General features: G+C 35.4%; 3 protein-coding genes across 4 annotated transcripts; 2 read left to right on the top strand and 1 right to left on the bottom strand.

The window, feature by feature from the left end:
* Window positions 1-1,862: 1,862 nt before the first annotated feature.
* LOC146916505 (phosphoesterase) lies at window positions 1,863-9,841 on the bottom strand. 2 transcript variants are annotated; one of them, XM_085718581.1, is made up of 12 exons: window positions 9,779-9,841; window positions 9,359-9,612; window positions 8,392-8,451; window positions 7,365-7,436; window positions 5,791-5,862; window positions 5,597-5,653; window positions 5,349-5,425; window positions 5,044-5,125; window positions 4,463-4,579; window positions 3,126-3,289; window positions 2,908-2,977; window positions 1,863-2,294 (listed from the first exon to the last, which is right to left on the bottom strand). In XM_085718581.1, the coding sequence occupies exons 2-12, from the start codon at window positions 9,581-9,583 to the stop codon at window positions 2,247-2,249; spliced, it is 1,044 nt and encodes a 347-aa protein (XP_085574707.1). In that variant the 5' UTR covers window positions 9,584-9,612; window positions 9,779-9,841; the 3' UTR covers window positions 1,863-2,246. The 2 variants fall into 2 exon arrangements, with proteins under 2 accessions (XP_085574707.1, XP_085574706.1); XM_085718580.1 differs by having other exon boundaries at window positions 9,359-9,617.
* A 3,495-nt stretch (window positions 9,842-13,336) lies between these two features.
* Window positions 13,337-14,455, top strand: LOC146916506 (uncharacterized). Its single transcript, XM_085721657.1, has 2 exons — window positions 13,337-13,685; window positions 14,352-14,455. The coding sequence occupies exons 1-2, from the start codon at window positions 13,337-13,339 to the stop codon at window positions 14,453-14,455; spliced, it is 453 nt and encodes a 150-aa protein (XP_085577783.1).
* Window positions 14,456-21,656: 7,201 nt separating this feature from the next.
* Window positions 21,657-22,160, top strand: LOC146916507 (uncharacterized). Its single transcript, XM_085721658.1, has one exon. The coding sequence runs from the start codon at window positions 21,657-21,659 to the stop codon at window positions 22,158-22,160; it is 504 nt and encodes a 167-aa protein (XP_085577784.1).
* Window positions 22,161-22,178: the final 18 nt, after the last annotated feature.

The raw sequence follows: 22,178 nt of genomic DNA on the forward strand, positions 1-22,178 counted from the left end.
CCATATAATACGACGTGACATGGATTAAATACACAAATGCTCAATGATTGGCCATTTATCTTCACAAAAGTCATTCTCATGACTTTACCATAGAATTTTCCTATATTATTATCTATGAAGTGTGAGATGTGTGTGTTTTAAAATAAGAGAAGATTTATTTTGGAAATGAATGAATTGATCTTTTTAAAATATGCTCACCATTGAGCAAATTAATGTTTTTAAAAATGTAGTGCATAATTGGTTAAAAAAATGAACATAAGGTATTGCGAATGAATGAATGGTAAATGAATGTAGTGGTAGCAGATGATAAATATGGTGAAAATGCACGTTTAGGGGCTAAAAAAAAGCATCTATGTCAAGAAATGTTGTGATGTTAGCTTGCCTAACACCGGCGCATATTAACTCACGTTGGGTACCAACACGAGTTAACTCACACTAAAGTTATTTAGGGAAAATCGGGGTGGGAATGAGAAAAACCAAAAGGAGAAAAGCAATTTTTGAATCATAATGACACTAAAATACAAGTAAACCTGTATGAATTAACTAGATGGAATAAGCCATTGAAACATTGGCATATATTTGTTGGTTATACCTTGGATATCCAAAAACAGTTGTTTTCTTTGGCACATTAATTGGTTTATTCATGATAGCGAATGGTCAAAACTCAGTAAGCGTTTTTGGTCCATCCTCCCAATTCTTGCACTTTAAAGAAGTGGAAAACAGAAGCTGTGAATAAAATCAAAGTATTTTTTTTTTTTTATCATATCTAAAGAGAGAATCTATATTCCTTTGAAAGAATGACTTCATTCTTCAAATACAGTTGAAACATAGCACACTAAATGAGGCAAACAGTGAGGTGGAAATTTGATTCTTCTAATTTCAAATAAAGACACAAAAGAGAAGAAAACATAGTTTAGTGTGCTTAAAGTATTAGAACTTTTTAATTACAGCATCGGTATCAAATTTTGATTCCTTGTGTGCAATCTCTTTCATATTATTAAGTGGTGGTGACTTTTATTATGACAATGGATGTGATTCTATTTCAAAAAGCTGAACATGAAAAATTCAAGACTATATATGATATTTAGCTCCTTCAAGCATGTGCCATTGTTCTGAAAAAAGGGGAATTAGTAGCATTTCAGAGAAGTATATCCAAAGCATAAACCCCTTGAGAATTAGCCTATATAACTTGTTGAGAGTGTCATTCGATATTTGCCAAACTAGACACATTAGTGAGAACAAGAGTGGGAGATGGATGGCTATAATTTAGTAAGCAAATCAGTCATAGGGCATGTCTCTATTGGCAGGTGATATTTCATTTGACTTAGAGGCTCTAGAAATTCACTTGCCAAAGGAGAGCTGCCCTGTGAGTGTTTAGCTTAAACATTTGTTACATTTTTCTGTCATGCATAGGAACAGTTTAAAAAGGTAATTTAGACTTGTAGTCATTTATCATGTGTTTGTCGAGTATTGCACATATATAGTCATTTATCATGTTGTACCCCCTGCATTACAGTTTAGAGGTAATGGTTTAATCTAAATTGTATTACTATATATATAGTTTTGAATGAGCATGATAAGATTGTGTTATTTATTTGATCAAATGATTAATACTCAATTGACTCATGGTTGGAATGTTTTATACTTTGCAGTGTTAAATGTCACCTCTTCCAAATGTGTGTTTTGTAGGAATCTAATATTTACCCTTCCACCCACAAGGTGAGTTGTGGCACACCTATCGAGTGAAATTACTTTGATTTTCAAATGAAATGAAGCAATTCAACCATCGTGTTCCGATACACCTTAAAAGTCTAACATTACTTGAGAATCGAGGTCAATGGTTTATAAACAACATCCACACCTCAACCCAATGAAGCACCATTCATAAAGAACAAAACTGTGAATGATTTACACTCAAAGCGGACAATATTTCAGAACATCGTGTGTGGAACTTGGTGGAACTGAACACAGAGAATCTAATATTTGCCCTTTCATGACCATCCACAAGGTTAGTTGCGCCACACCTATTGAGTGAAATTACTTCAATTTTCAAAGTAAAAGAAGCAATTCAACCATAGAATCTTAGAATTGAAGTAGCAACAAAAAGGAATTGTTCAAAAACTTTTCAACAACACTAGGTTAATTAATCTATCTAAATCTAGACAACTGACAGACAAAAGCCATGGGGTAATGTTCCTTCAAAACAAAGCTAGGCCCTTCTATGAAACAATGCCCAAATTAGATGCTCATGCGGCAAAGTACTCTTCAGGAACATAAAATTTCAAACCATTTGCCTGCAACCATTGAAAATAAATAAACTAATTAGACATAAACCTGCAAAGATAAATAAAAATTAACATGTTAATGACATCAAAGGTCAAATATTATTCAGAAGTATAACTGCCGCTTAAAACAATACGAAAAATGCTCTATGCACCCTGTGGATTGCTCAACCTCTGAAATAAGCTTGATCAGGAGTTACAATATGAGAGTTACCATCCAACAGGGGATTTTGAGCAAACTGAGAGGCCCACAGAGCCATCACCAGACAACAATATCCACAATTGGATGAAATATACACCCATGAACTTAAAGAGAGATGGATAGAGACAAATGTGTTGACTCAAAAAAGAAAGAGAAATATGCTCAAACTAATGCATTGTTCATCATTGTTATCAAATGCAGACACGGGTGAAAAAAAAAATCTATTTTATGCCATGGCGGAACCATCCTTCAAAAATTGGCCATGATGACTGTAAAAAATTCCACACCCGAAATCAGCCATAGCCGATATTTGATAATGTTACTCACTTAACAATAATTTAAGACTTACTGATAGGAACCAACTATTTCTTAAATGGTGCTCAAATCATAAGTTATTTCTTGGTCATAAAATATTTTAACTACCTCTGCAAATTTAAGATCAACATCACTATGATCTGATTCTCTCCCAGCTGCATCACCGACATAAAAGGATCTACAACACAGAAAATGCATGTTTTAACATGTTAAACCCTTTGTGGATAAAATACCATGTTATTCTAAATAAATTATTTTTAAATAAATTTAAGAAAGGAATCCAAAATATAGCATCAATTGAGCTATCAAGTAGAGGAAAAACTAACTGATCCATATCGATGGTAATGCCGGAGTTGAAGTGTTTCTCCATAAGTTGCCACATCCCTGGTTTTGGTTTCCGAAAAGGATCATCTACTTCTGTTCCAGCTTTGCCAGACTTACCCTTTGTTCCAGCTTTGGCTGACTTACCTGTCCCACAAGCTATAAAAATCTGTATAGATAAAAATTGGATACTCAACTCAGATTCAAATACAGTTGCTACAATGAATGGCGACAACCAAAGTTGTTGCAATTAAGCCAGCTTTCCAGCATACTGGTACGAAGTTGACAGCCATGTTAAACCTAATCTATTTTAAGTGGTAACTGAAAAATAAGAACACAACTTTAAGAGCAGAAACCTAATAGCTTTCAAATTTCCAAATAACCAAAAGAATTTGGACAAAATTGCTCCTGTGACCTTTAAGTTATTTTATTGTGTGCGAGATTGATCCTTTATGTTTCTTTTTCCCATATCGGTCTTTTAGTTTCATGATGTTCACGCCGTTGATCATCGAATTTTCATTTAGGTTTGTTAAAAATAACTTATATTGACCGATACGATGTTGACTTGTCGATTAAGATGCTTAGATGGAAAGTGCAACTATGCATTCAATAAAAAAAATAAAATCATATTTTTAATTAATTATATATTAAAAAAACCAGATTGATGATTAGGCTTCTTCAAACCAGTAGTCCTGACTCTTCAAACTCAGAATCTGTAGTGGTAGAAAAATATATTCTATCTTCAAACATGATTTTATTTCAGCCATGTAATAGCATGAAGAAATGTAGCGGTTCTGACTTTGTTTTCTATTTCTCTACTTTCAATTTAAACTTTCTGTAAAGCCTACTGAAAAGTGATTAAATATTTTCAATTCTGGGTTTGAAGAAACCCCTAATTATGGCTGGGTGATATCCCAAATTATAGATTTGAAGAATCCTAATCAATTGGTTTTTATTTTATTTTTTTGTTCAATAAAAAGTTGCTTAAAAAAAATGGTTTTTATATTGAATGCCTTGTTAGACTTGCCACGTAAGCACCGCAATAGACAGCATCTTCATAGCGGCCACATAAGCTTTTCTTTAAATGGACCAAAACGGAAACTCAAGAAAAGGTCAAGGACATTAACATCATGAATCGTAGGACCCGTAAAGGCCTTATATGTTACAATAAAATAACTTAAACCTAGAATTTTAGATAAGTTTCGTAGGTGGAACTATACTATACTGCAAAAAGATGATCCAAAAGCGATAAAAGGTAACCAAGACAGGCGAAATATCATTGCATTCATAGTTTAATAGTTGAAAACAACATAAGCTACATTTATGTTACCAACAAACTCACCTGAATTGGGACCTTCACTTCCTCAATAAACTGATTTAGACGTCCAATTTTTGAGTCCACGGCTTTCTGTCTGCTGTTCTTCCAACGATCAATATTGGATTCGTTGGTGAAAATTACCTATAGTAGACAACAACAACCACAGTAGATAGCATACTACATCGTAAGTTTCATACTAGAAGCACCACTGTGCTAAATAGGAAAGAGTATTAATTAAGTTTATGTAAGGGGTAGTAGAGGCCAAATGGGCCAGCCAACCTAGTGCATAATTATGTTGTAATTGAATAAAACGAATAGGAGAAGGAATCAGAGGGTATTCGGTTGTTTTGAAGTTTCTATGGGTGGTTGGGAGAGAAGGCAGGCTCTCTAACTCCTGTATTATGTGTAACTTCTGTACCTTACATTATTAACTAGCCATCCTATTTTTGTATCTGTCCTAGTGAAACAATGTTTTCTGGTTATTTTAATCAATTAACCTGACATTAATTCAGTAATTTCTATTTACATAGATACCAGTTCTAACATAAATTTCTATAATCAGCCAAAACTGAATAAGCTTTCTTTTACAGATAAAAGGGACACACCAGCTTGTAGCCATCGTTGTATAAGCTTTGCAATTTATCAGGAATTGAGGGATACATGAGAGACCAAGCATCTGGACCTACTCTGAAAGAAAAAGATAATTTTATCAAAAATCAGAAACTTTCGGTACGATAATAATAATAATAATAATAATATCAAATCAAAAGGGTGATATAAAATACATCCATTCTAAAAACTTGTTCGTGCTAGCACCACGTAATCTCACCAGAAACCTTTAATACTTCCATTTACAACCAAACCAATAGAATTAATGATCACAAAATTATGACTTGAGATGTAGACATACCTATTCACAGCAGTTTTTGCAAGACAGCCATCAAAATCAAATGCAGCAATTTTACTCGAATCTTCCAAACCATTATCCTGCAAATTATCAAAGCATAAACAAGGGGGAACATGTAAACCATACATAAAAGTATGCAATTTTTGTACATTCCTCCATTTTTCAACTGAATAGTTTACACCCTTTCGGTACAACCATGCTGAAAACACACACACACACACACACCAATGCTACTACTCTTAAATTCTCACCCGTTCAAGAAAAATGACTGTCTGGAACGCCTTCCATTTAGGCAAAAGGGTAGCATCCTGGATCAATAAATAATAAATAATTTCAGTAACGTTAACAAAATTATAAGCATAAAAATGTGATAAGCTTTTATTATCTAACATCGAAGCAGTGAAGTAAGCAAATAGAATAAAAAAAAAGGGAGCCATAACCTCACCTTGTATGTGCTCTTGACATCAGAAACTGAAAAGATGATATTAATCGCAGCTTTGACATCAGAGGTGGATAACTGCAAGCAATAAATATGAATAACAAAACAAATTAGGTTTTAGGGATAAAAATAATTACCAATACGCCATTTGAAGGAGAAAATAAAAATTGGAAAATAACAAACCAAACAATACACGGCTTCTGGTTTAACTGTATACATCTTTTCCAGATGGATTCGACTCATTTTAGTCTCTGACTGAAAGTCGCAGACATTGTTACGTTAGTCCCTAAATGTAACGAAACTAAAAAATCTTTCAAAATGGGGTATGTCCTTCAAGTTAGTCGCTACCTTCAGTCAAGTTATTTGACATCGTTGGTAGTGATGACATGGCATGTTATGTACTCGTGTATTATATTGGCACCCACATGTTTTGCCATATGTCATCTTTTTTTTTTTTTTGAAGAAACAACATATGTCATCTTAATCACTAAAAACATAAATTGATTCTTGCTTCTCATCATCCTCATCTCTCTTTGCCTCTCCCCATCGTCACTGTCACCCTCTCTCTCTTCCTGTTTTACCGTGTTGGGCACTGCTATACTGCAAGTTGCCGTTACCGCTTTGCCTCTATCTCCCTCATATATGCTTATCTTCATTACTCATTCTGACATTTCTCTCTAACATACACATCGTCGTATCGAAATATCTCTTGCTCTAATTCCATGGCTTATGACTCTGTCATCCAAAGAATCTATTTTTATCTGCTTCATGCTTTACATTTCTCTGACATACACATCGTCGTCTCAACATATCGCTTGCTCTAGTTCCATAGCTTATGACTCTGTCATCGAAAAAGTATTTTTTATTTGCTTCGTGCTTTTCATTTTCTAGAATCACTACTACGCCCCACACCCAATGACAACTTTTGTTTTCTGTTTTTTTTTTTTTTTTCTTTCAAACTCCATGTTTTCCTGGGAACGAAAAAGGCTATTTGCAGATGTGAGGGTTTTTGTGAGATTCAAACAACGATTGTTACTTTACTTCAGATTTAGGAATGCAAAATGGGAACTGGTTTGGATTGCGTGATGGGAATTATGTATTGTATTGTCATGGGCATATTTATGCCTCGGCGAAATGTTGAACCGATAAGTTGAATTAGTATAGCTATGATATCCGCATGATACAGTATAAGAGGAAGAGGGGAGATAAAGAAAAGTAAACATTGGTTTTGGACGGGGAGGCTAGAGAGAGTGGATAATTAATGTGGGTGAAAGAAAAGGTTGAACAATATAACTATGATATCCGCATGATACAGTATAACTATGATATCCTCTGTTTTCTCTATTTTTTTTTTGCTTGGTTCCTCTGTTCTTCCTCTATTTTCTCTATTTATTTCTCTCAACTCTATCAAAAACCTACCGAACCTACTTATGAACCGTGTTACGTTCCTCGTGTTTACGTTCTTTCACCGGCCGACCGATCCTACATAGGACCTCGATCCTCACTACATACCCACCTATCTCTCTCCCCAAGCTACACAATTTGTAATTCAAAAACTCTTTACCGGTGCATGTGCTTACTTTTGTTTTCTTTGAATCCCTTTCTTCAGCATCTTTCTCTTCATTTTGTATGTCTTTCGTTGTTTTACTAGCCTGGCATAAAAGAAGTGTAACATACAGCCAAATGCTCGTTAGTGCAAGCAATAATCATGAAGAACAAAGAGAAAAAGATCATCAGAAAACCAAACGACATAAACCAACATCTTTTCCAGATACATACATGTTGAGAATATCAAGCAAGACTTCCATAACAAAAAATAACATTCAAACGCATTTCCTTTTCAACTTTAAAATGTTGTCACAGCATTTCCAAGCATAAATGTAATGCTTTTTCTAAAAACATTTCAACTTCAGGTTCAAGGAAGATGTTTCCTTTACACACTTGGGATGGATGGAGTATTATACAAAATGTGTTCAAATTTGCCACAGATGCAGTTGGAGAGATTATGCAATTTTTTGTTGACCAATATTCCTCTATAGACTATTTCAAATGTCATTAGCTAGCGAACAGTATCAAATTTTGATTTAATTACTTCTGATTCAGACTTAAATTTGATCATATTCATTTCATTCTTGGTCGCCCCTTCAAATGAGTGTCTTATAACCTAAGTTTTGTTTGGCTGTCTACTGTTTGTTGTCTTTGGCTTCATAGAAACAAGATCATTTTCAGAATGGTATATCTGATGGGTTTGGTTTAATAAACCATATCAAACTGGCATCTTGGAGTTGGTTTGCAACTTACAAGTTACAAGGCAGGAAGGTTACATTTTGGTTTTGCCGAATGATGCACCAATTCTCTAGTGTGTATTAGAAGTGATTTTTGAACTAATCAAATTGAGTATCCCTTGTACTCTTCATAATAATATTCACGTTGCTTATAGAAAGAAAAAAAAAATAACCTAAGTTTCATTGGGAAACAGTCACACTAATATTTATATAAGTGGCACATTGCACTGACTAAACTACTCACCTTCAAATTCAAGATGTGTGGATTAAAGGCATAAAATGCAAATATTAAAATTTGAGTCAGAGAAAATAGAGCTCTAACCTCTTCAGAGTTGTCCTCCTGTTCAGCAAATAACTTTGTGAGAGCTTCCTGGTCACCGCTCTGGAAATACATCAATAAATAAATAAAGGTCAAATATCTCTTGCGGTCCTTTAGGGTTTATGACAGAACACCATGGCATAATTTGATTCGGGTAAGCAACCCCACTTAGTAGGATTAGGCTTGGTTGTTGTTGTTTATCTTTTGCGGTCGTTTAAGTTAGATGTTTGTAACAAGTTAGTTATTTAAAAAAACAAATTGTAATAAATTGGTCTTTTAAGTCATATGTTTACATTGTTATCCTTTTTTCATCCAATTCTGTTAAAAAGTGCTTATGTGACCTCTTAACATTGAGGTGGTAGGTCCAAAAAGTGTTTATGACACCAAACATAATTACTATGATACTTACGCTGTTACGCATGTTTTCTTCTTTTTTCCAAATTCAAACCTAAATTCACATATTAATATTTCATCAGCAAAATCAGTCGATTTTGTTTCAAAGCTATACGGAATAATACACCTATGAACCCCCAACAATGGACACCACCTTGATTGATAGTTGTTTTATAACATGCCCAATACAGTTGGAAAGGTCATTCTCATTGGACCTACCAACTTATCATTGAACAACCACATAAACTATTTTTAATTGAGTTTGATGAAAAGAGAGTAATGGTACAGAAATTTTAAAACTTAAAACCAATACGTTACAAAAAAAAAAAAACTTAAAGGACTAAGGCCTTGATTGGATAAACAGCTTAATTTTCATTCATGATAATGATAAGCCCTTAAATGTGAGCTATTTCATTTCTACAATAAATGATAAAATAAAGTTAGATTGTTTTCTTAGAAGTTATAAGCTGGCTACGAGAGCTTATGAGAATAACTTGAAAACAGCTTACGAACATGCCAAACAGTCTCACGAGTGTTTAAATAAGTAAGTCACTTACAAAAGAAGAAAGGAAATCACCTTCAAAGAGGAAAAGCCGGTAATTTTATCAACTGAGGAATGAGAGGAGGGTGCAGGGAAGCAAGTTAGGTGGTGCCATTTAGTAACATCAAAGCCTCTACTCTTGTCCTTTGTGACCAAACCCAATCTTAGGGTTTTAGATTGTATAGCTTCTGAGCATTTCTTACACGTCGAACGGTTCGACTTCGCGTACTCCGCCACAACGGATGACTCCGACGGCGCCATTGATATATGACGAGAGGCCTTCAACAAGACTATTCTGGAATGAACAGGAATACAGAATTTGATTGAAGTTAACATATACAATTTAAAAAGATGAATAGTTATGAAATTTGAGTTATAAGCTTTGGTGGATGGTGTAAGAAATGATGTTGTAAATTTTAGATTTTGAAAGTGTAAAGTAGAGAGTATAATTTATACCTCTGAAACGGAGAAGCCGAGAAGATCAGATGGAAGGAACTGCGCGTATGCTTTGAGTGAAACAAACGACTACTTTGGTTTTTGGGGTTTCAGAATGTGAAATTGAAAGAAATAATGTGGACTGTTAGATTAATCGAATGGTGGAGGATGTCTTGACTGTGTAATGTACAGTTTTCGTCACTGGTATTGGAAACCTATACAAAAATTATTGGAGTAATAGTTATGTTGGTCCGGAATGCGTATAGACTATAGAGTGGGGTAGCACTTTGATGACATTGTGGTCGGTGATATTGGTGACATTGACCAACCACAATGTCACATGTAATTTCTTTTTTTGTGATTGGTGACATTGGTCAACCACAATTTCCTTCAATGTATCAAAATTTTAAAATAGTTTCTGATTGTGTACTTCGTTAGTCAAAATAGTCATTAATGTTGAAATGTTTCATTAATATTGTTATATATTCAATATATTTACTTATTGTCATATCAATTTTTATAAGTATTTACTTATTGTCATTCCAGTCCTTGTATATATGAAAAGAGTTATTGTGAGCATTGAGAGATTATGTTAACGTCAGAGACTATTTTGACAAACAAAGTGCACAACCTGAGACTGTTTTAGAATTTTGAATTTTGATATATTGAGGGATTATTGTGACTAATCATTACACATTCAGATATCAAAGTGACCAATGTTCCGCAAATCGAGTGTTAACGTTTTTAGGTACCAAAACGTGTTAACTCGGAGGTAAACTCGGTTTCTGGTAAAATTGAAAAATTTGACGAGTTTGACCGACTTAACACTCCGTAAACTCATGTAAACTTGACCGAGTTTACCGAGTTTTATGAGTTTACATCTAAAGAAAAAAAATTGGCCCATTTTTTTCAAAACTCAATTCCTATTCTACAAGTCTAAAGACCGAAACGTTTACTCAATAGTTACCTTTACAATAACACATTGCTAGCTTCCTGAAATGAAACGTTTGTTTCTTTTTCTTTCTTCTCTGAGTTCTCAAACCATGAACAAGTGAGCACATACCAGTTAGGGTTGCGATTCCGACGGGGGAAATTTTGATTGCGTCGCCGATAATTGCGATGATTGCGATGATTGCGTCGCCGATGATTGCCGATAATATATTCCATGCATTTAAAAAATAGTTTTTTTTGTTTATTAATGTAACCGGATGGGGTATATAACTAATAAAAGTGAGGGAATAGAGGACTCATGAACTTAACTCAGTTGATAAAAAAATGCATTATAGTATTTACGGGTTGAAGTTCAAACCTTGGACACTCAACCACTAAAGTACTTGATAAAAAAGTGAAGGAATACAATTTAACAAATGAAATTCTCTCAATTTTTCTCAATTCTTACATCTACACCGTTAAACATGAAATAATTGTTACATCTATATCATAAAACATGTGAGAACAAATATAAAATTATAGATAAAATATGATCTTAAGTGTGTGATTAAGATGTAACAATTGGGAAGAAAAAAAATGAGATAATTGCATTTGATAGAATTGATTTTCTAAAATAGAATACTGTTAAAGATTTAGATATTTAAATACTTATTTTGTGATATTAGTGAACTAATAAGTTGATATAATTACTACTTTAATTATAATACTTCAAAATATATATATAGTACTAGAATTTATCAAGCTAAGGAAATTAAGAGAGAATGAAGTAGGATGGAATGTTTTGATTTCTCAAAAATGGTGTGCTTTCACATGAACCAAAGTGTGGTATTTATACTACTAAATTTACCACTATTACATGTGTGAAATTATTTGTTTTACTATTCTAATTTGGCATTTACTTAGGTAATAGAAAATTATCACTTACTCCCACCGGTCCTATTTATAAGAAAAAATTGACTTTCTAGATTCATTGTATAATTAATGTATACATTAATTATACAATGAATCTAAAAAGTCAACTTTTTTTTATAAATAGGAACGGAGGAACTCTCTCAAAAAAAAAAGGAACGGAGGAAATATTTAGTTGATCAACCTAAGATAAAAGTTTAAGTCGCATTATGCAAACATGCGAACCTTGAAAATGACAACTGCACGATAATTAGACGAGTAAGCAATTGTAATTTTATTTTTTTATAAGGTTTATAAATACTATTTCCAATTCATAATTAAAATCTATACAGTCCCCGTGAGTTTGACTCAGTTGGTAAGAACAATGCATAATGCATAATATATGTAAGGTCCGGGGTTCGAATCTCGGACACCACAAAAAAAAAAATTAAAATCTATACAGAAATCGAACTCAATCGAACAACAAACTGTTCTGTTAAACTCTGTTAAACTTTTTTGCATGACAAAATTTATCCTCTTAAATACAACGTTTATATTTGATCTTTGGAACTCTTTGTAAAGGATCAACAACCTCTGGGGCTAAGAAGTCAAAATAATCAAACGCAAATGGTATAAAAGTAGAGTATTACTTTTCCCACCCTATGCCTTTCCTCGCGCGCCCTATTTTTTTTTTCCAATTTTACCCCTTGTCCGGATTATGTTTTCCGGATTGCATTGTTAGAAATTTGCAGATGTTTCCGGATTATATAATCCGGAATAGTGTTTTATTAGAACTTTTGCAGTTGTAAGGTCTACAATTCGTAATAGAAAATGGAAATAAACTAAAAAACATAAAGAAAAAGACAAAAACATAAAAAAAAAAATTCATTTTATTAATATATAAACAATACATTACAATAATTTTCAAGCTTTCAAGTTTTTTAAGCTTATTACATAATATCCTAAATCTATTTCTAATACTATCCTATTACATAAGTTATAGCAGTGGCTCCAGCTCTAACTCCAGCCACTGATGGAGAGGAAAGAGGGTGGGAGGAAAGAAGATGGCGGTGAAGAAGAAAATTTGTTGGTGGGGAGACAGAGGGGGCACAGGTGCCTCTAGGGAACAAGAGACCATGATGGTCAACATGACACCCAGGCAAACCAACCTCAGATTCAAACTGACCCCCACCCTATTGACCGATCATATGACCCCTGATGCTTTTCCAAAGAGGCCTCTTTCTATGAAAGGCCAACGATGGAAACACATCGTTGTAGAAGAGGAGAAGAGAAGAAAGAAGAAGGTGTGAAATTTTTTGAGAAAATGAACCATATTTATAGGGGAGGGGGTTAAAAAACGTGTGGGAGGCCATCAATGCCGGTCAAAAAACGTGTTTTTACACTTGACCACCGCCCAAAACGTTTGAAAAACGTTTTCTTTGTGGTGCAGACCACCGGCCTAAAGCTTCTGCTGCAGTCCAGAATATATAATCCGGATTACACATGCATTCCGGATAACGTATTCCGGAAAAAGACGATAATGGGGTGTCCCAAAGTGAAACTTGGGACGTTGTGTATGGTGAGGGTTGGTTCGGATTGTATAATCCGGATTGCTTCAGCATTGGATTCTTCTGTGTGGCCTGCATTGTACCTACAATTTTTGTGGTCCGCAACGGCCAAATACCTCTATAAATAGGGGTCCCTGTTTTCATTACAAGTAAACTACACCAGAAAAAAAAAATGGAATTCCCTGGCTTTGATCCGAACACCAAGCTAGCGGCAGTCTACTACAATGGTGGAACACCACCCCATCTGTTTAGGATTCGCGACGATGTCACCCTATCCGGGCTGAAAGATGAGCTGGATCAAATCAACCGTCAACTCAACCGCAGAGACACGAGGAGGGTGGTCGGTGTTGAATATCGATGTCCATTGTCCGACTCAGCCGGATCTCTACGCTTCAGCCGGATGAAGCTCACAAACGATGACGACGTGAGAACCATGTTCTCTGTCTTTGGTCAGCACAGCGCTAGAGGACCGATTGAGTTGGACGCTTCGTTGGTTAGATCTGCTGAACAAATCTTGAAAAGTTTGCACCGGCCCAGGAATTACAAAGAGATCAGGGCTCTGCTGGAGGGACCAGAGGAGGAAGAAGTTAGTTTAGATGATCCGTGATAATGTGTTATGTTTTAATTAACCATGTGTTTTATGTTGTTTTAATTGCGTGTTAGTTATGTGTTGTTGAATTAAGTCGTTGCTTTATGTTTTAATTGCTTCTTTTATTGCGTGTTAGTTATGTTTTTATTGTTTTAATTTCATTTAATCGATAAAATATAACCCAATATATTCTTTTCGGATTACACAATCCGGAAATACATAGGGCGTCAGTGCATTCCGGAGAACGTAATCCGGAACTCTTCAGCATAGGATTCTTTTGTATTGACCACATTGCACTAAGATTTTATGTGGTCCAAAACATCCAAGGACCTCTATAAATACATCCTCTCCGGTTTTTATCTTCAATACTAGCAAAACACACAAACACACCAAAGCAAACCATGCAAATTTTTGTCATCAAGCTCAGGATCTTTCTAATGATGTCGCGAATGGATGAGTTAGCTCTCTATTTGACGGCATTATGAAGATCCTGAGCATGCTGTCAAAAATATATAGATAGTCCTTCTAGATTTAAAAAAAAAGTTTGGTATTTATTGTTATGAAAACTATGATTTGATTGCATTGTTGATGTGGAAAGGTGAAAAACGTTCAAGAGGTTTCTATGAGTTAGATCTTACTGCCTGCCAGATGAATATGTCATTTGGCAAGGCAGCAGGATCTAACTCAAAGAAATCCTCTTGAAAATACCTTGCCTTTCTTCATTGTGTTGCAGATCTAACTCCAAAGAAAAGGTTCTTATGAACTCGATCATGTCGGCCTGCCGATCGTAACATGTCAGTTGGCAGGCCGACAAGATCGAGTTCAAAAGCTCCTCTTCGAACCACCTTCCCAAAAGATTCATTATTTATGTTATTCTGGTGCCATTCGGACTATATAATCCGGAAATACTGCATGCATTTCGGATTATATAATCCGGAAGCACTCAGTAACAACTTGGCCAGTGACGTTTCACCAAAAGGTTTGGCCGGTTAGTTGAGTTTTAAAGCGTTTTTTGGACGGTTTTGAATGAAAAACACGTTTTCTTTGACTTACAAATCACCTAGTACTTGTTTTAGGCTATAAAAAGGCTTGGATCTTCAACATTTTCCTTCATTCTTCTTCACATCCTTTCTTACATTTCTTCAAAAAATTTAAGTTTTTTAGGTAGCTTTTAGGAGTGTTTGTGGTGTCATGGTCATTGTTGACCGTTCCTATGAACCCTGCAATTGCATTGCAGCTTGTGTGGGGTTCATATAACGGTCAACAGAGACCCTTGACATCAAAGAAAGACACAAAATATGAATACCGTATTTGTCCGGAGTTTATGTTCCGGAAACACTAACAATCTGGTTCGAAAAATGTAATCCGGACCAGGGGTATTTTTGGAATTTTTGCAGGGCGCGCGAGAAGGCCATAGGGTGGGAAAAGTAATACTCATAAAAGTATGTTGGTCACTTTGCTTGAAGCAAATGCATTTCTGACAATAAAAGCCCCAATCTCCAATCTCTCAAGTGGGGAGACCCAATTCAAGTCCAGATATGCATGTTTTCCTCATATCCATATACATCAGAACATCCGCTAAGCAAAGTCTTGATCTTCCTTCTTGTTGGTCTCTTAAGAAGTTCACTGGTGCCTTCTTGTGGGTCTCTAAATATATGAAAAATAACATCCTTAACAAAATCATGTCTGTATTTAAAGTTAGAAAACTCTTTACAACAAATGAGAAGTAAAAATACATAACAAGCAAAATGATATATGTAAGATAAACACTCGTAAACGTAAATTACCTCTTTAAACTGTTCCAATGCATGAGAAGGAAAAAAGTAACAAATGTTTAAGCTAAACACTCACATGGCAGCTCTCCTTTGGCAAGTGAGTTTTTAGAGCCTCCAAGTCAAATGAAATATCACCATATCACTTGCCAATAGAGTGATGCCCTATGACTGATTTGCTTACTAAAATATAGCAATCCATCTCCCACTCTTGTTCTCTCTAATGTGTCTAGTTTGCCAAGTATCGAATGACACTTCCAACAAGTTATATATGCTAATTCTCGAGGGTTTTATGCTTTGGATATACTTCTCTTGAATGCTACTACTTCCCCTTTTCTCATAACAATGGCATATGCTTGAAAGAGCTAAATATCATATATTGTCTTGAATTTTTATTTTTCATTAAGATTCTTTCTTTATTATTTTTCATGTTTAGCTTTTTGAAATAGAATCACAATATGCTCCATTTCATTAACTTGTTGAGTGACCACATCGAATGTCATAAGGTAAAAGTCATCACCAATTCATAATATGAAAGAAATTGCACATAATAAGCAATGTTTATATTCCTTATTTAGAAAGTACAGGAGGCACAAGGAATTAAAATTTGATACACCGGTATTGTAATTAAAAAGTTCTAATACTTTTTTTTGACCGAAACAAAGTTAACTATTATCATTAATCATTCAATGTTCAATACAAGAAGCATAAGAATAAAAAATACGGTGACTAGCCCAAGAACAGGCCGCCCTAGCTAAACTATGAGCAACCATGTTCGCTTGTCTCCTAACAAATTTCACCTCGGAGTTGGAATGTAAAGATAACTGATAAATAATACTAGAAACAATAGCATAGAATTCCGAATCACCCTGGCACGGAGACGATAGAACTTGCACTAGAGAAGATGAGTCAGACTCGAAGACAACCCGGTCCCATCTGTTCGCATCAGCAAATTGAAGAGCCTCGAGTAAGGCTACTGCATCCCCCTCCAAAACTGTCATATTTGCCCGCTGCCATTTCGTTTGAGCCCGAATAAATTGCCCGTGGGAATCTCTAATACAACACGCAAAAGATGTAATATGGTTACGGTCATGGAACGCGGCATCCACATTGCACTTCAACCATGTCTCGCGTGGTTTCTCCCAAACCGAGCTATTACCTTGCACTCTATTCTGCATGTGTTGCACAACCAATTGTGGGGGATGTTTATGAACCTCCTGCCATTGCTGCCATGCATCTAGTGCCGTCCTCTCAATGCTTGTTGAAGTATGATGAGTGTTGGAACAAAATGTGTTTAACAATGAACCTTAAAGAGTTTTGATGATAACAAGGTATTAAAAATTGTAAATTGGACTATTGACATATTAACAATATTGGTGAATGCCAGAAGCTCAAGGAAAGAAGATCAGAAGGGATGCTTCAACTGTAAGAAGCCTGGACACTTCATTGCTGAATGCCCTGATCTTCAGAAGGAGAAGTCAAAGGACAAGTCAAAGAAATCAACTTTCAAACCAAGCAAATTCAAGAAGCAGATTGAGCAGAGTTTAATGGCAACCTGAGATGATTTAGGAAGTGAATCTGGATTTGATAAAGAGGAAGCTGATGAAGGAGCAAAGACAAATGTTGGGTTAGTAGCTACAGCAACTTCAGAAGCTGGATCAGAATCAGATTCTGAAGATGAAAACGAGGTATATTCTAAAATTCCCATAGATGAACTTGTTGAGTCACTTAAAGAACTTCTTACACATTTTGAAGTAAGAACCAATGAGTTGAAGGATTTAAAAGAAAAATATGTTGATTTGGTAAAACAGCAAAAATCAACTCTATTGGATCTGAAAGCTTCTGAACAAGGACTTAGGGGCTTTGACTTTATGTGTAAAACTTATGAAGATCATCTCAGGTTCTTATGTCAGAAGCTACAAGAAAAGTGCAATGAAAAACCTTTAAGCAATCATGAAATTGCTCTTGAAGATTTTATCATATCTGGCATTGACAGAAGCAGAGTGGCTTCTATGATTTATAGCATTTACAGAAACAATGGCAAAGGGATTGGTTTTTCAGGAGGGAAACCAAATGAAATCAGTCTCAAAGCATGTTGTGAATGCATCAAGGAAGGTCTGAAAACAGTTTTTGTACCTAAAGGTGCTGAGTTGGAAACTGTTGTTCAATCAGAACCTGAAGCTTCTAGCTCTAAGGCTAAGATTACTTCAAAGCCAAAGAACTCTAAGCCAAAGGCTATGATCAAATCTGATTCCAAGACTTCAAAGATCGGATCCTGAAGAGATCAGAACCTGTTCCTCAAAGTCTGGTGAAACCAAAATCTGAGGTTCTGAAGTCTAAGTTTTAGAAGAAGATAGTTACTGCTTCTGAAGTACCAAAACCTAAGGTGATGGTTAATCAGAAGCAACCCAACTCACAACACAAGGTACAAGAAGTGAAGAGTAAAGCCTCAAGTACTAACCTTCTAGGACCCATAGGACAATGGGTACCTAAATCTGAAAATGTCAATGATGCAGGTATGTCTAAGAGCAGCTCCAAAGCAAAGATCATGGTACCTAGACAGTGGTTGCTCAAGACACATGACAGGAGAGAAGTTCCGTTTCCTCAGTCTAACAATGAAGGAAGGAGGAAGTGTGAAATTTGGAGGCAACCAGTCTGGCAAGATCATATGTACAGGAACTATTGGTAATTCCTCTGCCTCAATTAATAATGTATGGTTGGTAGATGGTCTTGAACATAACCTTTTGAGCATTAGTCAATTTTGTGATAATGATTATGATGTGCTTTTTGAGAAAACCAACTGTACTGTAATCAACAAGGAAGACAAATCCATTGTGTTCAAGGGAAAGATAGTTGATAATGTCTACAAAATCAATTTTTCTGAACCGGCTGATCAGAAGGTTATTTGCCTTCTATCAGTGAATGATAAGAAATGGATGTGGCACAGAAGGTTGATACATGCTAATTGGAGGTTAATCTCTAAGCTTAGTAAGTTACAACTTGTCAAAGGGCTACCAGACATTGACTATCATTCAGATGCACTCTGTGGTGCATGTCAGAGAGGGAAAATTATGAAATCATCTTTTAAAACCGAAGACATTGTTTCAACCTCCAAACCCTTAGAACTACTCCATATTGATTTATTTGGACCAGTCAGTACTGCATCCTTATATGGAAGTAAATATGGATTAGTCATTGTTGATGATTATAGCAGATGGACTTGGGTGAAATTCTTAAAGTGTAAAGATGTTGCTTGTGATGTATTCAGTTGTTTCTGCACTCAAATTCAATCTGAAAAAGAATCAAAGATTTTGAAAGTCAGAAGTGATCATGGTGGAGAGTTTGAAAATGAGCCATTTGAAGCTTTTTGTAAAAAACATGGAATTGTCCATGAATTCTCTTCTCCTAGAACTCCATAACAAAATGGGGTTGTATAGAGAAAGAATAGAATTTTACAAGAAATGGCCAGAACCATGATCCATGAAAACAATTTACCAAAACATTTTTGGGCAAAAGGAGTGAATACGGCATGTTATGTCCAGAACAGGATCTATATCAGATCTATTTTGGAGAAAATAGCATATGAACTCTTTAAAGGAAGGAAACCCAATATCTCTTACTTTCATCAATTTGGATGTACATGTTACATTCTGAATAACAAGCTCTACCTAAAGAAATTTGATGCCAAGGCCCAAAGAGGAATCTTTTTAGGTTACTCTGAAAGGTCAAAGGCATACAGAGTGTATAATTCAGAAATACTTTGTGTTGAAGAATCTATGCACGTTAAATTTGATGACAAAGAGCTTGAAGATAAAACTTCAAAGCAAGGTGAAAGTTTTGCAGAGATACAGGTTCTTGAAGTTACTCCAGAACCTGATCAGATAGCTGAATATGAACAAAGTCCAGAAGCTGAACCCACATAAGAAGCGCAAGATGAAGTTGCTTCTGATGAAGCACAAGATGGCTCACATCAAGCAGATCCTCCCAGAAACACATTCAAGCACAAGTCTTCACATCCTGAGGAGCTAATCATTGGAAACAAAAATAGTCCAAGGAGAACAAGATCATATTTCAGACAAGAAGAGTCTTTGATTGGACTGATTTCAATGATTGAACCTACAACAGTTGATGAAGCACTTTCAGATGATGGATGGATCTTAGCCATGCAAGAAGAGTTGAATCAATTTTAAAGAAATGATGTGTGGGATCTGGTACCCAAACCTCAGCACAAGAACATTATTGGAACAAAATGGGTATTCAGAAACAAGTTGAATGAGCAAGGAGAAGTAACAAGAAACAAAGCAAAGGCTTGTTGCACAAGGTTATAGTCAACAAGAAGGCATTGACTATACTGAAACATTTGCTCCAGTTGCAAGATTGGAAGCAATCAGGTTACTTCTTTCCTATGCAGTTAATCATATGGCATAATATTATATCAGATGGATGTCAAGAGTGCACTTCTTAATGGTGTCATAGAAGAAGAAGTGTATGTCAAGCAACCTCCTGGATTTGAGGATATTAAACATCCTGACCATGTTTTTAAACTGAAGAAATCACTATATGGCTTGAAACTAGCTCCCAGAGCTTGGTATGATAGACTAAGTAATTTCTTAATCAAAAATGATTTTAAAATAGGACAGGTTGATACAACACTCTTCAAAAGGATCCTTGAGAAAGATATTCTTGTTGTGCAAATATATGTTGATGATATAATATTTGGTTCTACTAATGCATCTCTTTGCAAGGAATTTTCTAAGGTAATGCAGGATGAATTTGAAATGAGCATGATGGGAGAGCTGAAGTTCTTCCTTGGCATTCAAATCAATCAATGCAAAGATGGAGTTTATGTTCATCAATCAAAGTATACAAAGGAGCTTCTGAAGAAGTTCAAGCTTGAAGATTATAAAGTGATGAACACTCCAATGCATCCTACGTGCACCTTAAGCAAAGAAGATGAAGGAGCTAAAGTAGATCAGAAGTTGTACAGAGGTATGATTGGTTCTTTGTTATACCTCACTGCATCTAGGCCAGATATTTTATTCAGTGTATGCTTGTGTGCAAGATTCCAATCAGATCCTAGAGAATCTCATATGACTGCTGTCAAGAGAATCTTCAGGTATTTGAAAGGAACAACTAATCTTGGACTCCTTTATAGGAAATCCTTAGATTATAAGCTAATTGGATTCTGTGATGCTGATTATGCTGGTGATAGGATTGAAAGAAAGTCAACCAGTGGCAATTGTCAATTTCTGGGTGATAATCTTATATCCTGGGCTAGCAAAAGACAAACAACTATTGTTATGTCTACAGCAGAAGCAGAATACATTTCAGCTGCAAGTTGTTGTACACAACTACTTTGGATGAAACATCAGTTGGATGACTATCAGATAATTGCTAATAGTATTCCCATCTTTTATGATAATACTGCTGCTATTTGTTTGTCTAAAAATCCAATTTTGCATTCAAGAGCTAAGCATATTGAAATCAAACACCATTTTATCAGAGATTATGTTCAAAAAGGAATTTTAAATATACAATTCATTGATACGGAGAATCAATGGGCTGATATATTTACTAAGCCTTTAGCTGTTGAAAGATTTGATTTTATAAAGAAAAATTTGAACATGCACTACGTGTCTGATTAAAGCTTGCTTGCTCCTGAATGGAATTTTAGGTTCGGAAGTCAGTTCAGAAGCAGTGGTCCATCAGAAGCTCTTTATTGAGGTTTTAGGAAAACTCGCTTCTGATGATGATGTCAGCATCTGAAGTTTAGAAGTTGGATTTTATGCTCCTGAATAGTTGAGTTAGTGGAAACGTTGGGAGTTACTTTATTTGGTAACTCCTAGCCCACTAACTTGGCAGTTACTCTGAGAACTTCTGACGTGGCTTATCTGTATTGGTGTATAACTTAAAAGGGCAATGATGATTTAATAGCTTTGAAAAGTACTTTCACGCGCCCCCAATGTCATTAATGTTATGTTTGTTTGTCTCTTTTGAATTGCAATCGTTTTACTTTTAACACTTTGTCAATTCACACACTACTCACTTCACAACAAACACATTTGCTTTCAAACCTCTTGCGAAGTAAGCGCAAAAACCCTAGAACCTTCAATCTTCTTCAATCTTCATCAATGGCATCATCAAGCTCACACCAGAACAATCCAGAATTTGCGACACAAGTAGCCCCTGCCTATGAGTTCAGAGGAAGAAACATGAAACTAGAAGAATGGGAGTTATTGGTACAAATAGAAAATCTGGTAGATTTTGCTTCTCTAGCCTTTCATGATTGCTGGATCAGAAGTTACTATGAAAAACAAGGACTTATGCAATACTTCAATATGTTGAATGGACCAACATACGAAGCCCTGGTTAGGCACATCTGGGTGAGAGAAAAAATTTATGACAGAGCTGCGTCTATAGCTGAAGAAAGGAAAATGGTTTTGCTTTATCCAAGTCTAGAGGGAAAGACAAGAAAAGAAATGGGACTTGAACCATTTACGTGCACACAGATCAGGTCAAGCATCTGTGGAATTCCAGTTATCATTGCTGAATGGCAGATAGAAGCTGAACTTGGTGTAGAAGCTTTTGGGAAATATTCAGGAATTGAAATCTCAAGTTCTGAAGAACGCCTCTGAAAGAAAAGGTTAACCTGG

The sequence above is a fragment of the Medicago sativa genome, chromosome 6, assembly GCF_051527215.1.
Source record: "Medicago sativa cultivar Bolivia chromosome 6, Bolivia_mono, whole genome shotgun sequence".
NCBI lineage: Eukaryota > Viridiplantae > Streptophyta > Magnoliopsida > Fabales > Fabaceae > Medicago > Medicago sativa.

Coding starts and splice junctions, on each gene's coding strand:
- LOC146916505 (XM_085718581.1), bottom strand. CDS start 9,583: ATGGCGCCGTCGGAGTCATCCGTTGTGGCGGAGTACGCGAAGTCGAAC. Junction 5,863..7,364: donor GGGATTCAAAGAAAACAAAA/GTAAGCACATGC, acceptor TATTGCTTGCAG/TTATCCACCTCTGATGTCAA. Junction 3,290..4,462: donor AAGTGAAGGTCCCAATTCAG/GTGAGTTTGTTG, acceptor TTATCTATACAG/ATTTTTATAGCTTGTGGGAC.
- LOC146916506 (XM_085721657.1), top strand. CDS start 13,337: ATGGAATTCCCTGGCTTTGATCCGAACACCAAGCTAGCGGCAGTCTAC. Junction 13,686..14,351: donor TGCTGAACAAATCTTGAAAA/GTTTGCACCGGC, acceptor TGATGTGGAAAG/GTGAAAAACGTTCAAGAGGT.
- LOC146916507 (XM_085721658.1), top strand. CDS start 21,657: ATGGCATCATCAAGCTCACACCAGAACAATCCAGAATTTGCGACACAA.